This window comes from Typopeltis vanoorti, chromosome 4 (genome assembly GCF_054136105.1).
Source record: "Typopeltis vanoorti isolate ZY-2024b chromosome 4, IOZ_Tvanoo_1.0, whole genome shotgun sequence".
NCBI classification, from domain to species: Eukaryota; Metazoa; Arthropoda; class Arachnida; order Uropygi; family Thelyphonidae; genus Typopeltis; species Typopeltis vanoorti.
In genome coordinates, this window is record NC_143552.1 from 154,089,415 (window position 1) to 154,107,749 (window position 18,335).

The window sequence follows — 18,335 nt, forward strand, 5'->3', positions numbered from 1 at the left end:
TCAGAGGATTAAAATAGTTCTTAAAAGGCTCAGTCTTGATTTTACATATACGTAGTGAGATAACACATTCAAACACGAACTATTTCTTTAATGAAGTTTCTCACATTTTGTTTCACAAGGAAATGTTTTATAATATCACTCAATCAGCTGGCTTCAGGAACACTAAATTTTACCAAGTTCTCTGGACACAAGCAACACTATCACACGTTAGTTATAGAATAGATATTCTTACCGGAATGATCATCATAGTTTGCACATTATGAAAAATTCATACAATTCTAGGCACTCGATAATCTTCCGCTATAGACAACACAAAACTTGTAGTATCCCTGAGATCAACAACTTATTTGCCAAGACTGGAAAAGATATTTTCTTGCTCGTAATAACTTGTCTTACGATAAATCTCAAACATATTATTATTATCCATTCACTCAGGTAAATTCCTTTACAAGGTGACAGGAAACTATAAATAATTATGAGTTCGAAGTAAGATTCCTTAAAATCGAAACAAGCTTCCAAATCCTCGTTGCGACGTTCAATCTCAGGTTAGGTCACATCTCACTACCTATCTACACTCACGCCATTTTCCTTCTTCCTCTATCTCATAAATCCCCTCTCCTTTTTCCCGCCCAAAACACACAATTCTCACATGATCATTGTATAGTTCTCCATAAGCCAAGGCACGCGCTATCTAAAATTACTTAGTTTACTGACAGCAGCCAATCAAATCACATTAGCAGAGTCCATTAGAAATACTTTCACTTTCCATGACAACAAATAAAATGCATATATTAAAGTTCACTTAGGATATATTTACAAGTTATATACAGAATTTATAAAGAATAAATAACTAAAAAAATTACAATTATTATTTCAATAAAAATTTAACAGCACTTGTTAAATTGTAAATTTAACAAGTGCTTAATTTACAATTTACATAGGAGCAAACTTAGCTCAGGAAATACAATACATTTTAAATCATGAATGAAGTATTAATATTCTTGTGTAGAGGCTTAAGTGCTGTGAGGACATTATGTTGGAGGTTTAATGGATTTTTTTACAACACTCAGAATGAATTAAATTAGAATTTAATACTCCTATATTTCGTCCTAGTCACTAGGACATCTACGGGGATTACAAAAACAATTAATGTAACATGCACACAAAAACTTACAATACTAAGCCCGACCACGTGGGTGACACTAAAGTCCTATCTAAGTGGAGCGCCCTCTAAGGGCGGTAGTAGGTGGCCTGGAATGTAAGGTGGGATCTCTGGTGATGAGTGTTTCCCAAATCTTCGGAAGCTTAATGCAACCGTATTTGTTAAGATTTGGTTGGTTTCTGAGAGGTGCTGCTGCTTCTAAGAAAAGTCTCTCTTTCTTGAATTTGCTGTGGTGGAGCATGGTGGTTTTCTTCCATGATTGCATTAAGCTTTCGAAGATTTGGGAAATGGGAAAAGATTTGGGATTTGCAGATGATGCAAAGTTGGGACGAACCATAAAGAGTAGTGAAGATGTTGTGGCCTTGCAAGAAGACTTGAATAAATTGAGTGATTGGGCACAGAAATGGGGATGTGAGTTCAATGTTGCAAAATGTAAGGTTTTAAAATTTGGAAAACAAAGATGGGATACAGAATTTATGCTTGGTGAGAATATATTGTTGGAAGTAGAGGAAATAAGAGATCTGGGAGTGATAGTGGATAAGGATCTAAAATTTAGGGGACACATCGCCAAAATTGTGAAGACAACACAAAGACTTTTGGGAATGATGCGGAGTACACTGACGTGTAGAAGTAGAGAGATTCTTGTTCCATTGTATAAGGCTTTGATTAGGCCACACATGGACTATTGTGCCCAGATTTGGTCACCTGGTTTTCAGAAGGATGAAGAGATGTTGGAAAGGGTCCAAAGGCGACTGACTAAGGTAGTTTCTGACCTCTGGAATGTCGAGTATGAGGAAAGATTGAAAAGATGTAATTTGCAGAGTCTAGTGGAGAGAAGGAAGAGGGGAGATATGATAGAGACCTACAAGTTGGTAAGGGGTTGTTATAGGATCAATGGTGGAGAAGTTCTACAGAGAATAGTGGGAGATCAGGGGAGAACCAGAGGTCATACCTGGAAACTGTATAAAGAGGGTGTGAGTAGGGGAGTGAGAGGCAGGTTTTTTTCGTGCAGAGTTGTGAATGATTGGAATGCCTTGCCTGAGTGTGGTGTCTGCAAGGAGTTTGAATGTGTTTAAGACCCGGTATGATGAGATGTGTGTGAGATAAAAGGACCTCCTAGATGAGTCTTTGACTCCATGAGGTCTTGTTTAATAATAATAATGAACTGTCAGTGCGGTTAGCCTAGTGGCTTTGCGCTTTGCAACCATATGATTGGGGAAGGAGTGTCCCAGGTTCGATTCCTGTTGAAGACGTGAGGAATTTAAGGATCTTCCTCAGCCATAGCCAAGTTAGCCGGTCTTGGGCGCGGGCAGTAGGGTTTTTCCCACCAGTTTATCTGGCATTTTTTATTCCGCAAGCAGGTAAACTGGCCCCATGAACTTACGCTGCTACAGTAAAAAATACCCCCCCCCCCAGCAGCAGACTAGGGCGACAGGTCGGTTGAGAGTGGTACTAACAAGAAGTTGCATCTAAGTAACACGCGGACCCTGCATAGAAAGCGGGAATAACGCATAGTGAAAGAAGAAGAGTAAGATAATGAGCTGACTTTGAACCTAAGTTCTTGGTTATCTAATGGATACTGGTACTTTATTCACACATTATTTATATATGTACTATATGTCACACATAAATAATGATTTGATTCAATTTCAAAACCTTGGAAGACTAACATCAAGAATGAATCTACCTATTTTATTATTTGCTATTGTATAGTCTATAATAGATTTTAATCCACTTGCTGACCATGTGAATTTATGAACGTCTTTGTGTTTGAACACTATATTCATTATTCTTAGATTATTGTAGATAGAGAAATCGATTCATCTTTGGAAGTTTCTATTTTTTACCAATTCTCCAAATGTTCCAACATGATTTTAGATTTTCATATTGCCTAGGCAAGCATTTAAACCACCCAGTACTTTGAGTACTTGTACTCAAAGAAAGAATTCAAGTACTATAACAGCAAGGACAAAAAAAATTATATTTTTGTAATTCTGAAATTAAATGTAAAATGAACAAACAACATTGGAAAATGTTTATAAAAAATTTTAAAAATAACTTACACTTTTCTCCTTTAACCAGAAACCTAAAGTTTATATCTGGGCAATATTTAGCCATTCTTTTAGCCACATCACCTGTTTGTTGAGCAAGTTCCATTGTAGGAGATAGTATTAGCACCTATTTCAAAATAATTTTCTTTCTCACTCTAATCATTTAAATACTTCATAAAATACTGTATTTGTAGTTAGATTATATATAATGCAGGTTTTATATGTACACACACACACACAGTATATCATACCCACACACGAAATGTTGCACAACCTATAGCAGTGGTGTTCAACCTTTTTTTATTATGCGAGCTACTTTTCTATACTAAGTTATTTGGCGATCTACTCTATTATATAGATCATCTTCCCCCAACCTGATATCAGATTACACACAACTATGCAGTTAAATGCGCTCACTCACTTTGAAGGACCCACTCTCCCAGTCCTAAAAACTTGAAAGAAACTAAAAACTTCATTTGTGTATTTAAAAAGTTATTTATCACTTTCAATTATTTTAATACAACAAGTAAAACAAATATATTGGAATAAAATATTTATCTATTTTGGAAAATCAAAGTTAAAAAAAACCAACAGATTGATTACAAATTCACAAGTTACAGGAAATGCTGGTTGATTAAAAAAAAAAGTTAATGTGAAATTTGGCATTGCTTGGACCTTGCAATATTTTCATAGTTAGGTTGATATGAAGAAGTGGCCAATTGCAGACAATCACCCAAATAATCATTTGTAATTTGGTTTCTTAATTGATTTTTTAAGACATTCATATTTGAAAAAGCATATTCGGACAAGTATGTTGATCGAAACACGACAGAATTTTTTGCACAATATCAGTTAATATTGGAAATTTTTCATGTGTATACTTCCAAATGAATTCATTGTTTATTGATTTTAAATTTAAACTACTCTGAATGTTTATTATCTCAAGTTCTACTTCAATTTGGTTTATATCAAACAGCCCACTAATTTTATTTGAAATTTCTGTGATGTTCAAGTTTTCTTGAAATGGATTATTGATAAAAGATACAATCATTTCAGTTTTATTAAAATCTTTAAATCTTGAATTTATTTCTTCCTCAACTAATTCTATTTCACGAATAAAATTATTTTAAATCACAGCGAAGCATTTCTTGATTTTGTTAAAAAAATTTTAATAAATATGGGAGATGTCTAAATTTGCAGTCATTTATATTTTTCTTTAATAAAAGTAAGTATTGTTGGAAACTTTTTTATTGAACTTAACATGCCAATTAAATTTTTATCTCTACCTTGTAACTCTAAATTTAAATTACTTAATTTTGTACAAAAAATCTACTAAAAATGATAAGTGTAACAACTATCTTTATCACTCAATTGTGGATAAATATCTCCTTTTTCATCAAGAAAAATTTTTATATCGTTAATTAACACTAGAAATCTTTCTAAAAATTAACTTCTGCTGAGCCAGCGAACATTATCGTACAACAGAAGTTCCCTATCATCATCTGCCTGTAATTTAAATAACCGCCGTTGCAGGGCTTTTCCTAGAACAGAATTTACAATTTTAAATGTAATATCCAAAACATATTTTGTGTTTAATCTTTTACTACACAGTACTTGTTGGTGGATATAATACAGTGGTACGTTAAAATATCTGGATATTTGTCATCGTTTTTACATAAGGAAATGAAGCCTGATTTATTACCTATCATTGCAGGAGAACCATCAGTAATAATAGACACAAGTTTAAAAAGCGGAAGTTTGTGTTGATTCACAAATTCATCAACTGCTGAAAAAAATGTCTTCTCCCCTAGTCCTTCCCAATAATGGTACAATTTTCAAAAGTTCTTTACTTGAATAATCTTGAAATACCATGCGAATATATACCATTAACTGAGCAGAATCAGTGAAGTCGTTCGATTCATCAAATTGTAATGAAAACACAACACACTGGTGAACGTCTGACATTAACTGAGTATTCCAATCAGCACTTAAAATTTCAACTCTTCTCATAACCGCTGTTCTGGAAACTTAGATGTAAATCTTTAATTTTCAAAATGATTTCATTTTTATTTTTAAAATCAGAAAATAAAGATTCTGCTGCTGCAAAAATGATCCTTTTATTAACTCTCTATCAGTAAAAGGCTTTTTTGATTTTCCTAATAAATGACACACTTTCAAAGATGCAATACTGGCTGATATTGGTTTATTTATTACTTTCGAAATCATATTTTGTTGTCCAGAAAGTCTCGTCTTTAAATTTATAATTTTTGATTCACGTATTTTGGAATATTTGGGAAAATCTTCTTCATATTTTGCATAGTGATCGAAAATGTCTCTCAATATTATCTTTTTTTTTGAATTGCTACAGATGAATTACAAATCAAACAACAACACTTTCCATTTACCATTGTAAAGAAATAATCCATTTCCTATTCTTGTGAAAATGAGTCTTCGATTTCTTTGATACACTCATGATTATCCTCAAATTAAAAAAACTAACTTTTAAATATTTTATTAAAATAAAAAATGTCAATTAGCGAACAAAATAATGGTAAATCCAACGATAAATTTAGAGCAACTGAAATTCTAACAGTGGGTAGTGTGATGTAGTTACGAGTAAACACGATTATAAACGAAACGCATACGATGTGCTTTGCTTATAATCGTATTCACTCAGCTCGCTGTTTGACTTCCACTGATCCAAATTAATTAATTTACCAGGGCTTATAAGAAAATTACTGATTTGACATTTTTAACAAAAAATAAATAAATAATAGCAATATGCTTAAAGAGAATTAAAAAATAATACAAAATAATGGTAAATAAAATATTATGTTTTCAGTTTTAATTAAATTTCTAAGTAAGGAGGAATAAACAAGAGATCGACCAAAAATTGCTCCGCGATTGACCTGTTGATCACGATCGACGGGTTGAACACCACCGACCTATAGCATATCAATTGTGTGTGAGTGTGGGCAAGAGATTAAGAAAGAAATAGGACATCTCTTGGGGGAAACAGGATATAATCTTTAAGGAAGACAGGCTGCTCCTAAGAATAGTGATACATTTAATGAAAGAGGAAGAGAAACTGGTTCAGTACTTATCAAGCTGGGCAGAAATGCTCAAGCTTGGTGGAGACAGTGACCTGCAGAGATAAGAGGGTTATCATTCTGCTGTATAAGTCTCGGATCAGACCACACTTGGACTATTGTTCTCAGATTTGGTCCCCAGGATTTGAAGGGGATAAATTAACTTTGGAAAGGATACAAAGACGGATGACAAAGATGGTTTCAGGACTGTACAAGGATAGTTATGAGGATCGGCTGAGAGAATGTGGACTGCAGAGTTTGGTGGATAGAAGAAGGAGAGGTGATATGATTGAGACTTTTAAACTGTTGAGAGGTGGTTACAGGGTTGACACTGGGGAGTTCTTTCGCTTGATTGAACAGCGGGAAGGAGTGATGACAAGAGGCCATCCCTGGAAGTTACGAAAGGAAACTGTGAGCAAGAGGGTAAGGAGTGGTTTCTTTGTGTGGAGGGTGGTTGAGCCGTGGAATGCATTGCCTGATGGAGTGGTGGGAGCGAGAACGGTCAGTGAGTTTAAAGAGTGGTATGATAGACTTTGTGTTTCTCAGGGGGGGGGACCTCCCCTCGATGAGTCTTTTGACTCCTTGGCGACCTGAATAATAATAATAATAATGATGGTGACTACTTTAGCAATAAAAGGGGTTATGAAAACTGGAAATTTTCGTGGTACTATAGAAGGAATAAGGCAGAATGAGAATGTCTATGAGAGAGAGTATGATTGTAGTGATGATCCCTTTCCGTAAGAAAGGAATCTTCTATTATACAGAAAGCCCTCTTCTGGATAACATTAAGCACTTTTAGGAAAGTTTTTGATGAACACCCCAGGTGGGAGTCTGGTGTTGACTATGATTTTAAGAATTATCTGGTATTTTGGTGGATGGACATTTTGCCATCACTATCAGCCTGATCAGCGAAAAGATACTGTGATTGAAGGAAGCATGCAGTATGTGGTTTGGAAGTTGATTAATGGCAGTTGATTAGGTCACTAGCTGAGGTTTCATTAGGAATTAACAAGTCTGGTTTGGATAGATTTAAGTGGTAATGCATATGATTTATATTAAAATCAATGAATGTTGATGAAGTGTATGTGGAATTTTTTTTTTTTTTTTTTTAGTGTATTACTGATGTATTATTTTGTGATTTTTTTTGGTTTCAGTTTTTGCTGTTTTTATGGTTTTTAGGACTCTGTTCTGGAGATTTATGATGTGCAGAGAAAAAAAAAAATTTATATATGGGGCTGGTTAGCTAGTACAACAAAGTTTAAAAAAAAATCTTTTCTTTTGGTAATTTCATGAATAATTTTATGATTATGACTAATGCCATAATATCATTATGGTATAAATTATGTCTGAATTTAAATGGAACACAGATACCGTAAAAAACAATTTTTGATATATATATATATATATATATATATATATATATAAAGAAAAAGATAAAGACCCTACCTTCAAAAAAAAAAAAATAAATAAAACAAGGACAATCTTAAATTCCAAATTCAAGAACTAAGGAATTGGATGGTATTAAGAAATCATAATTCAAATTGCTTATATAAATATATACACTATCAAAAAAGATATATAACTTTAAAAAAAAAAAAAAAAAAAAGACAGTGACAAAATGCACAAAAGTATGAATGTGTACAGAATGAAGAAACAAATACAGAAATAACTGAAGAAAAAGAAAGATGAGAATAGTAAGATGGCTTCACAAATCTGACATCTTCACTTTAAGAGGTGAAGATGTCAGATTTGTGAAGATTACAGATTTGTATAATCACACACACTCCTAAACATCAGACACTCCTAAGCATCAGTTTAGGAGTGTGCTTGATGAATGCATGATTACACTGTGCTTTTCTGGTGTGAAGATTAAAGATATTAGTGATACCGTCAGATTTCAAAAATGAAGGAGATAATCATTTTGGCTGGAACAAATGACAGAGAATGAAAAGTATGGAATGTGAGAGGGTATGAAAAAAGTATGGAAGGGATATTATATTTTCAGTGAGGTGAGAACAACAAGGTTGGAGGAGCATGTTTTATTATTATTATTTTTTTTTATTACTGTTATTTTTCAGGAACCTCCAATAATAGTCATAAGATTCATCATCAAAAGTCCACCTGAGAGCCAACAAAATCTATCATACCACTCTTTAAACTCTTTCCCCAACTGTGTGCTCTCATCACCCTATCAGGTAATGTAATCCATGATGAAAGTTTTTTTCACTTGGTTATACTATAAATTAAAGATGCCAAGAAATTATATATCCCTGGTTTAATCCTTTATCCAAGCATAAGCAAACAAAGTTTGTGCGTGAAGTCATTTCATGACTGGGCTACTTGTATATGGAGGCTGCTGACTTCACATACTAAGGCAATTGATATGAAGTCATCAGCCTCCATATACAAGTAGCCGAGTCATGAAGTAACTTCCCACACAAACTTTGTTTGCTTATGCCGATAAAGGATTTTAAACAACAGAAATATGATTTCTTGGCATCTTTAATTTATAGTATAACCAAATGAAAAACTTTCAACATCTATCTCTAATCCAGAGTATTTTAGTAATTACCCTTAGGCTACTTGTATATGGAAATATGACTTCTGCATTACTTCAACCTTGGTATCGCTTCTGGTTCTGGCTCCCACTGATGAGACTTCAATTAAGGTCAAAACTGTTCTGGGTAGTGGCCCTTCCCATAATGGTCTGTAACGATATGTGCATTGCATTATGAGATAGTGAGACAATTGATGTGAAGTCATCAGTCTCCATATACAGGTAGTCCAGTCATGAAGTGACCATATGCAAACTTTGTTTGCATATGTACAGTCCTGATATTTTTTTTTTATCTACTCCTGCACCCTCTCCAAGGATAAGTTATCTCCTTCAAATCCTGGTGATCAGATATGAGTACAATTATCTAAGTGCTTACACTTAAATAAAAACTTAAACCAAGAATATAATTTCCTGGCATCTTTAATTTAATGTAATCAATGGTCCAACGACCCTCCAAGAGCAAAAAAACCTCACCAGTTCCTATTTGTAATTTCTGGGGAGATGAATCCTTGTCTTCCTTCCTTCTGCTCACCTTTTGTCTTCTCTTCAAAAGATCTTTCCAGTGTCAATCCTGTAACTATCTCTCAATCATTTAAATGTTTAAATCATATAAACTCTTCATCTTCTATAATCAAACTCTGCAGTACACATTCTTATCTAACTTCATAACTATACTGTACAGTCCTGATATTTTTGTTATCTGCTCCTGCACCCTCTCCAAGGATACGTTATCTCCTTCAAATCCCGGTGATCAGATATGAGTACAATAATAGAGATGTGATCTGATCAGAGCTTTATACAGTGGAATGACCACTTTGCTATCTATATGCTGCTCAGCATCTTCAAGTATTACAGCAATCCCATGGGTTACCTTCATGATATTTTTCCTAATTATCAAATTTCTTTTGTCATCGCTACAAAATCCCTTGCCTCCTCTCTACTTTCTCTAGTATAGGTCCATCAATAGAGCACGCAGTCTCCCATTGGTGGATTCCAAATTTCAAGACCTTACATTTAGCTGCATTAAACTTAAACCTTGAAACCATCTTCATTTTGTCCATCTGTACAGCTTATTCAAATCCTTCTGAAGAGCCACTACATAGGCACTATCACTAATAAGCTTTCCCAACTTCACATCATCTGTAAATAACCGAATATCTCTGTAATCCACTGGCAATGTCACCAGTAGATTACAGATATTCACTTTATTTGCACTCCTATGGCTATGGAAAATTTGCCTATTTTCCATAGCCATACTTTCAGTGAAAAGCCAAGTCAATGAAACTATCAGTTCCAAGCACATTCTCTCTCTATGAGATTTTTAGCACATTCTCTGGATTGGACTGGATGGGGCAATATCCCATCCAGTTCAACCATCTTATTGACATCCAGAGCACTTAGCATTCAAAAATATTCTCCTTGTGCACTTTAAACCTTGAACCCTCCTCATCACTAATAATAAAACCTATTTTATCAGGATGAAATACCCCAATAAAATTATCATTAAATAATTCCACTGTAATTTGCATTGGTTACTCTACTTCATTTTCATCTGACAATGTCATTCTTCTACAATAATTTCTCCTCCTACTGGCCACTTAATGAAAGACGTCCTTAGGATTTTCCTTGGGTCATAGTGCTCATCTCTTCTTATATTCAGTTGTCTTTCTTACTATGCTAGTCACTTTCTTGGCCTCAGTCATGGTCATCATACAACTACTCTCTACTTTTCTCTTTGTACTTTTTTTCTCTAACTTCTCTTTCCATCTGCAGTTCTTGCTTGGCTCATTAGTCATCTGCTTTATAGCAAAACAACTTGTCATTGTCACTTATATTTCTTCACTAGTTCCCTTGTACTGGTGATATCTCTCTCTCTCCCTTCCAATTCTTCCAATCACAGAATTACACAAGCTGATTTCTAAGATTCTTATAACCACATGCCTTATAATTGCACAAATTCTATATCTCTACATGTCACAATTCATCCTCTCAAGACTATATGGTTACTCTCACCAAATGAGGTCAAGACAATCTGTTAGGCTAGGACTAAATCCAAAACTCTTGAACCTCATGTTCCCTCTACTATATGATGCCTTAAAAATTTGTCCATGAAATCCCATTCCTTTACAGCTATAGTTAAAATCTCCCATAAAGATTACTCATTTTGCACTTGCCAAATTTAAATACCTAAATCTCCTGTATTCTCTGGAATAGCAACTTCCCACTAAATATCCTATCCAGCCAACCTGACATTAACATTAGTAATTTCTCACTCAGAGAACATCTCACTTATAATTATTATTTTATTATTACCCCAAGACCTCACGGAGTCAAAGCCTTATCTGGGAGATCCTTTTATCATACACACAGCTCATCATACCGTGCCTTGAACACTTTCAAACTCCTTGCGGACACCACACTCTCAGGCAAGGCATTCCAATCATATTCAACTATGCACGAAAAAAACCTGCCTCTCACTCCCCTACTCACACCTTCTTTATACAGTTTCCAGGGATGACCTCTGGTTCTCCCCCGATTTCCCACTATTTTCTGTAGAACTTCTCCACCACTGATCCTATAACAACCCCTTACCAACTTGTAGGTTTCTATCATATCTGACCTCTTCCTCCTGTCCATCAGACTCTGCAAATTACATCTTCTCAATCTTTCCTCATACTCAACATTCCAAAGGCGACGGACTAAGGTCAGTCGCCTTTGGACCCTTCCCGACATCTCTTCATCCTTCGCCACTAATATATCACCACTCTGTTATATACTCTTGCTATCCTGCTCAAATATGCTATACTGATCTACTTTTTACTAATGACAGCAGAAGAATTGCAACCAACAAAAAACTAAAAGTTCATCAGAAGACTTGAGAAATGTAGTCCACTTGAAACTATATGAGATAAAAGCTACAAAGTCCTGATATGTAGAATCGAGGAGGGGTGTACAGAATATTAGAATAACATGATGCAATCTTTTCATATTGAACTAACTATGAAAAAGTTTCCTCCAAATTAGTCACATCTTATATTTCGGTGTTCTAAAATACTTCTAACTGCATTGATCACCATAGTTCTTGGTCTTCCTCTTTTTTTTTTTTTTTTTTTTTCCCCATGGCATCAAACATGTTGTGTTAAACTTTCCTTTCCCATTCTATTTAAGTTACCAGACCATTTGAGATTAACTCAATACACGTTCCTGAATGCTACCAAAGTCAAGTTCTTTTTTCAAATTTTTGTTTTGAATATGAGGTTATATAAGAATGTATCCTGCAAAGGTTGATGCAGAGGATGAATAGAAGATGAAGAGGTGATACGAGGAGGGGTGTACAGAATATTAGAATAACATGATGCAATCTTTTCATATTGAACTAACTATGAAAAAGTTTCCTCCAAATTAGTCATATCTTATATTTCGGTGTTCTAAAATACATTTAAATGAAACATTTAAATGATTGAGAGACAGTTATAAGATTGATACTGAAAGATCTTTTGACTTGACCATTCACTTCTCTAATTTTTCTCAGAACTCTCATATGTGGTGTCTTAGTCTTTGTGTGTTCTATTTCTAACCCAGCTATCAGATCCATAAGTTAAAACTGGTTTGAATATTGCCTTGTTACAGCTATTTTAGCTTTGACTAATTTCCTTCATTGTATATTAATTTATTTAACTTACTCCCTGCTATACCAACATTGTCTATTTCCATATTTAATTTGACATCTTTACTAAAAATTGAGCCTAAATACCTGAAATGTTTTATTTGTTCTATAGATTCTCCATTCAGAATTTGGCTGATTACAAAAATTAAACAGGATTTGCAGATGAAAAAGAGATTATGAAAGGCAGAAAGAGAGAGGTGAACAATTGCATGAAGAATAAGCCTCAGGCTAAGAAGGTAACTAGTATAGTGAGGAGAGAAAATTTATATGGAGATGGAACTCAATGGATCAAGACAGATAACATAGTTGAACTATGCAATGATTACTTTATTAGAGTGTTTCATTCTGGTAAATCAGGTTTTATCGCTAGAGGGAAGAAGTGAATGAAGAGGATGCATTTGAAACACTGAGTAGGCCAGTGTTTGTAAGGGTGAAACAGATGGAACTTCACCGTGTTTTAAGAGAATATGCTGTGAAATTGAGCATGCCATTAACCTGGTTGTTTAATAAGTCTTACAATGGGACAAGTTCCTGAAGAGTCGAAAAAGAGCAAGACACTACCAATACATAAAGATAGTGTTGGTAAAATAGAGGTATCGAACTATATGCAGGCCTGTTTGTACTTGTTCTGTGGCTAAAAGAGTGAAGAAATTCAACACATAAGGACAATATTATTTTTGCAAGTCATCATAGATTTCTTAAGGGGATGCTCTTGTTTTAGTAATCTAGTTGCCATTTATAATAGAATAACAGGAGCAGTAAATAAGGATAAGGCATATACTTTTTTTTTTTTTTTAATTTTGCAATGACATTTTAAAAGAGTGCCACTTAACAAGTTGGTTTTAAGTTGCAACAAATGGGTTTGGATATCATATTAGTGGATGACTTTATGAAAGACATCAGGGAGTTATACGATATATGGAGGTCAGATATATACGATATTATCTGACCTCTATGGAGACACTCAATGTGGGATACACACTACACAATGTTCATCTAACCATGCCTTAAACTGATTCAATGTGTGTCTACATTCACAACACAATCAGATAATGCAGCATTCTACTCACCAAACACTATCCATGCAAAGAACCTTCTCCTCAATCCTCTGCTCACACCCTCCTTACACAATTTTCCAGCAATGGCCTCTTGTTCTAAACCCCTCTCCCATTCTATGCCAACCTGATAACTCTTGACTAGCTCAATCATCCCACATATCTTTCCTCACAGAAGTCTGCATATGTAGCCGCCGTAGTGCAATTGGAAGAATAGCGAAACATTGTGCCCTTCGATTGGAAAAGACCTGGGTTTGATTCTTGTCGTGACGAGGGGAATCCTTATATGGGCTTTTTTCAGTTCAAGGTGAGTTAGCTGATCTCATACAGTGGTAGCAGGGTTTTTTCTTCCAGAAACTCTGGGTTTTTCATCTTGCATAGAGACAAATCGACCTTCAGAACACAAACAATTTAAGGACAAAAAACACTTTTGTTAGTGATGAAGGTCGATAGATGGCATTGATGGTAATAGTGTCTTAGTAGGAGAATTAAGTAGCAGTGGAGAGGATGAGATGTATTTAGCGAAGTAGAGTAGTGTGCCCTCCCACAATGAGTCCTTGGACTCCCTGGAGGTGTCACATAATAATAATATGGCTAGTCACAACCCAGGTGATCACTCTCCCCAACTGGAGGAAAGTGTGAAACCCCACTCACAATTACATCCTCCAATGAAATGATCAGATCTAAAACTCTTGATCCTCGCATGCCCTTCATTACATGCTGCCTGAGATAGTTAAGTAACAGTGGAGAAACTCCCAAGAATTTCAGAAATCCATTTTCCTTATTCTTAAATGCTGTCACTTCTTTTCAATCTATATAGCCATGATTAAAATCATCCATAATAATTACTATTCACTAATCCAAGTTTTTTATACATTTCTTCATCACCACCTTCCACATCCCTGGTCTATAGCAACATCCAACTAAATATGTTTTCCTGTCAACCTCCACATTACACCACACTGCCTCAGTACTACTGCCATTATTTCCCTTTTTCATGCCTACCTTATGTGGACATAATTCCTCTGCTAATATCAGCAGAACTCTCCCTTCCTTTTTGACCTTACTATCCTTGCAAAAATACTGAATCTTTCCATTTCTATTCCCATCAGAATATCAACTTCATTAAGCCATGTTTCATTTATTCTAATGATTTTGGGGTGAATAAACTCAACCAGTGAAACCATTTCATCTCCCTTATTTCTGATACTTCTGGCATTTGTAAACAAACACAGTAGCTCAATTTTAAGTCTATAACCAGTCCTATCCAAGCCACTTGTTGGTTGCAATTCGCCACCACACCTGCCCATACCCAATCACTTATAACTTACCACATATATCTGCTTCAACTCAACTTCCCTACCCACATCACAATATACTCCATCTTCATACCCACATTCACTGCGACTTTCAGCATCTACTCTTCCTATGCCATCCTTCGTGTCCACACCCCTCCATTTACCCGTTCCTCATGCATTCCCATTCTCTGTCTCTTCATCTCTCACACTACTACTGTTTTCATTGCCAACTTCTGGCTCTTCAATACCATTCTCCTGATTTTCACTTCATCTCTTACTTCTGAACTGTTGCATGCATCACATACTGTACTTCCATCTAGCAACACTTTCTCCAGAGCACTCACTCTAAAGCCATTCAAATGCAACCCATCACACCCGTATAATTTCATTCTTCCCTTAGACACATGCCATATATATCCACAAATTGTACTCCCTTCTCCTCACACAGCTCCACTATCACACAATTCATGATTTTGGCTCTCCGTCTCAACTCATCATTGTCATACCTTGGCAACACAACAACAACCTTTCCCATTACTACACTGTTATCTTTTGCTTCTCAAATAATCTCCTGATATTTTCCCTAACATACTCCTTATGTCCGCTTTGAATTCATCCCCACAACCAACACTAATTCTCTTGCTCGTTTCTTCCTCATGTCCAATGCCTGAATTATCCTACTCTTTCTCTCTCCTGGATAGAATACCTTATGGACTCTCTCATTAACTAATCCTCTAACTATGGAATCTCCATACACCACCATCCTGAAATCACTATTCACTTCTTTTATTCTTTTTTCTTTCATCTTATTCTTTTGCACACTTTCATTAATTTCCACTAAATGTCTAACATCACTCCTCATATTCCTTATTTCATTTTTCATTTTCAATAACTATTTCATCAATCTTGCATGCCAACAATTTCACTATGTCACTCCTGCAGTCTTCCTATCTCTCATTCTGCTGCACCTTACTTCCATTTCCTCATTCAGACTTTGTTTCACTCCCTAATCACTAACTTTTGCTTCTACATTCTTGCATTCACTCACTCTCTCTCAGTTGCTCTAGCTTTCATTTCCGTTTCTTTCATTCACACCATCTCACTTTTCTATCTGTTTCACATTCATTGTCTCCTGCTCTAATAATATATTTCCCTTCAATTTTCAATAATATATTGCATTTAAATTTTCGGATGAAACTTTCATAGTTTCTGCATTCGGCTTTGAAGTAATGCTGGATTTAATATCCACTTGATTTATATAATTTTGCATCACCGAAATGAAGCCTTTTAGCTCTTTATTTTAGTAAATATATTGCACTTCCTACAAAATCCATACTTTCTCTCATCTACCATTTATTCTCTCTCTCCTCAAACACATCTCTTATGCACTGCACCATACATATACATACTATACTCATGACATCGAATCATTTTTGAAAAGTATGTCGTTAATGCTACTTGATTTTAGCAGTGCTAGTCACACCAGTCAACACCCACATGGTTGACCTTGTATCACTGTTGTGCTCTGTTTAAAGAAGGCAATTTCAATATTTTGATAGTTTTAAAATTTTACCATGGCATTGCCCTGCAACACCCTGGCCTGACTACACCCCTGATTATTACCCAAAACAGCACATCTTTTCAAGAGGTTGCTTTCCACCACTATACTCCACTTTACACTTTTCCAGATCAAATTGACATCTAGTATGTTTTGCTCGTAATGTCAGCCTACATAAATTAAATCATGCATTTTTGAAAATTATGGAGACAACTACCGTGTTTGAATAAAAACTTTAGTTTAATATAACTAAAATCTACATTCGACGTTTCGACCTTTATGTCAAGGTCATCTTCTGGAGCATACAAATATACACAGGAAACAAGCTATACTACAATCAAACTGGTTCATTAAAGACACTGACCAACCGCTACCACAATTGTTGGCCTGACCTCTGGTGAAAAAAAAATAAATAAAATAAAAATAATAATAATAATAAAAAATATAAAAAAATAAAAAAATAAATAAAAAATTAAATTAAAATTAAATTAAATTAAAATAAATAAATAAATAAAAAGTAAAAATTGAATTAAATTAAAAATTATACATCAACGCTAGAGTCCTATTATTAGTGTTGTCTAATATATATATATATATATATATATATATATATATATATATATATATATATATATATATATATATATATATTAACATCATTCCAGCTAGTTGGTTTTTTCACCAGAGGTCAGGCCAACAATTGTGGTAGCAGTTGGTCAGTGTCTTTAACAAACCAGTTTGATTGTAGTATAGCTTGTTTCCTGTGTATATTTGTACACTCCAGAAGATGACCTTGACATAAAGGTTGAAACGTCGAATGTAGATTTTAGTTATATTAAACTAAAGTTTTTATTCAAACACGGTAGTTGTCTCCATAATTTTCAAAAATGCATTCGGATCACCGTGTAAGTCTAAAAGAAAGGACTATATAAATCATCCTGCAAGCTCTCTATGTCGCCTTGATTAACTATTACTCTATCCAACTTTGCATCATCAGCAAACAACTGAGAATCTTCCTTCAAGTTATTTTCGATATCATTTATGTACAAATTAAATGGCAGTGGTCAAAGCACAGAGCCCTGCAGCACACCACTAGTCATCTGCCTTCTCCTGGATTCTGCTACTCCACACACTGATTTTTTGTATCTGTCCATCAGCCACCCTTTAATCCATCCCTAATTGTTGCACTTAATTCCCACTTGGTCTAGCCTCCTGACCTTGAGTATGCAGTCTTATACTGCTTCTCTCAAACAATCCCTGCCCTCTTCCCAAGCACTACTCACATTTTTTTCCTTATAGCTACTCTGAGATGCCTCCTATGTCTGTCATAATTATCAGGTTTAGAGTTCAATATAAACCCTTTCTTGACAGAAATTCCACATATTTAGCAACTTCCCAGAAAGACGTAGCAGTGTCTACTTTGGTTATGGATATATATCTTCTGATGCTATTATCAGAATTAACACTCTCGTCCCCTTTATAATGTTTTTATGTAATTATCCTTTAGCAACAGTATAAATTCCACATCCATCTTACCGTGCCCCTTTTGCTCCCTCCAATCTATGTCCCCATAGTTAAAGTTAAAATAATGATTGTTCAAGCCTGCACTCATTGTACTAATCTGCCAATATATAGTATCGGCATCTTCCTGTGGACAACCCCCCCAACACACACACCCCGATCTATAGTAGCACCCAGCAACATATTTTGTCCTACTGGCCTCTATTTTACACCAGACAACATCAAATGATCCATCTTCCCTAGACCTAAAATCCTTTAACTTCTAATTTTGTTGGTTGTAATTCTTCAGCTATCATCAGCAATATCCCATCTCCTGTCCTATTCCCTTTATCCTCCCTGAAAATACAATACTCTTTAACATTATCTTCCTGCAACTA

The 18,335-nt window shown here is 34.9% G+C and overlaps 1 protein-coding gene across 1 annotated transcript in view; it reads right to left on the reverse strand.

Annotated features, from left to right (window-relative positions):
- The window catches only part of LOC150107767 (ATP-dependent RNA helicase DDX19A-like), a 273,572-nt gene that overhangs the window by 135,605 nt on the left and 119,632 nt on the right, over nt 1-18,335 (reverse strand). Inside the window, exon 6 of the mRNA XM_090392182.1 lies at nt 3,226-3,340. Within this exon, the coding sequence (XP_090248308.1) occupies nt 3,226-3,340 (115 nt within the window). The remainder of the gene's footprint in view (nt 1-3,225; nt 3,341-18,335) is intronic.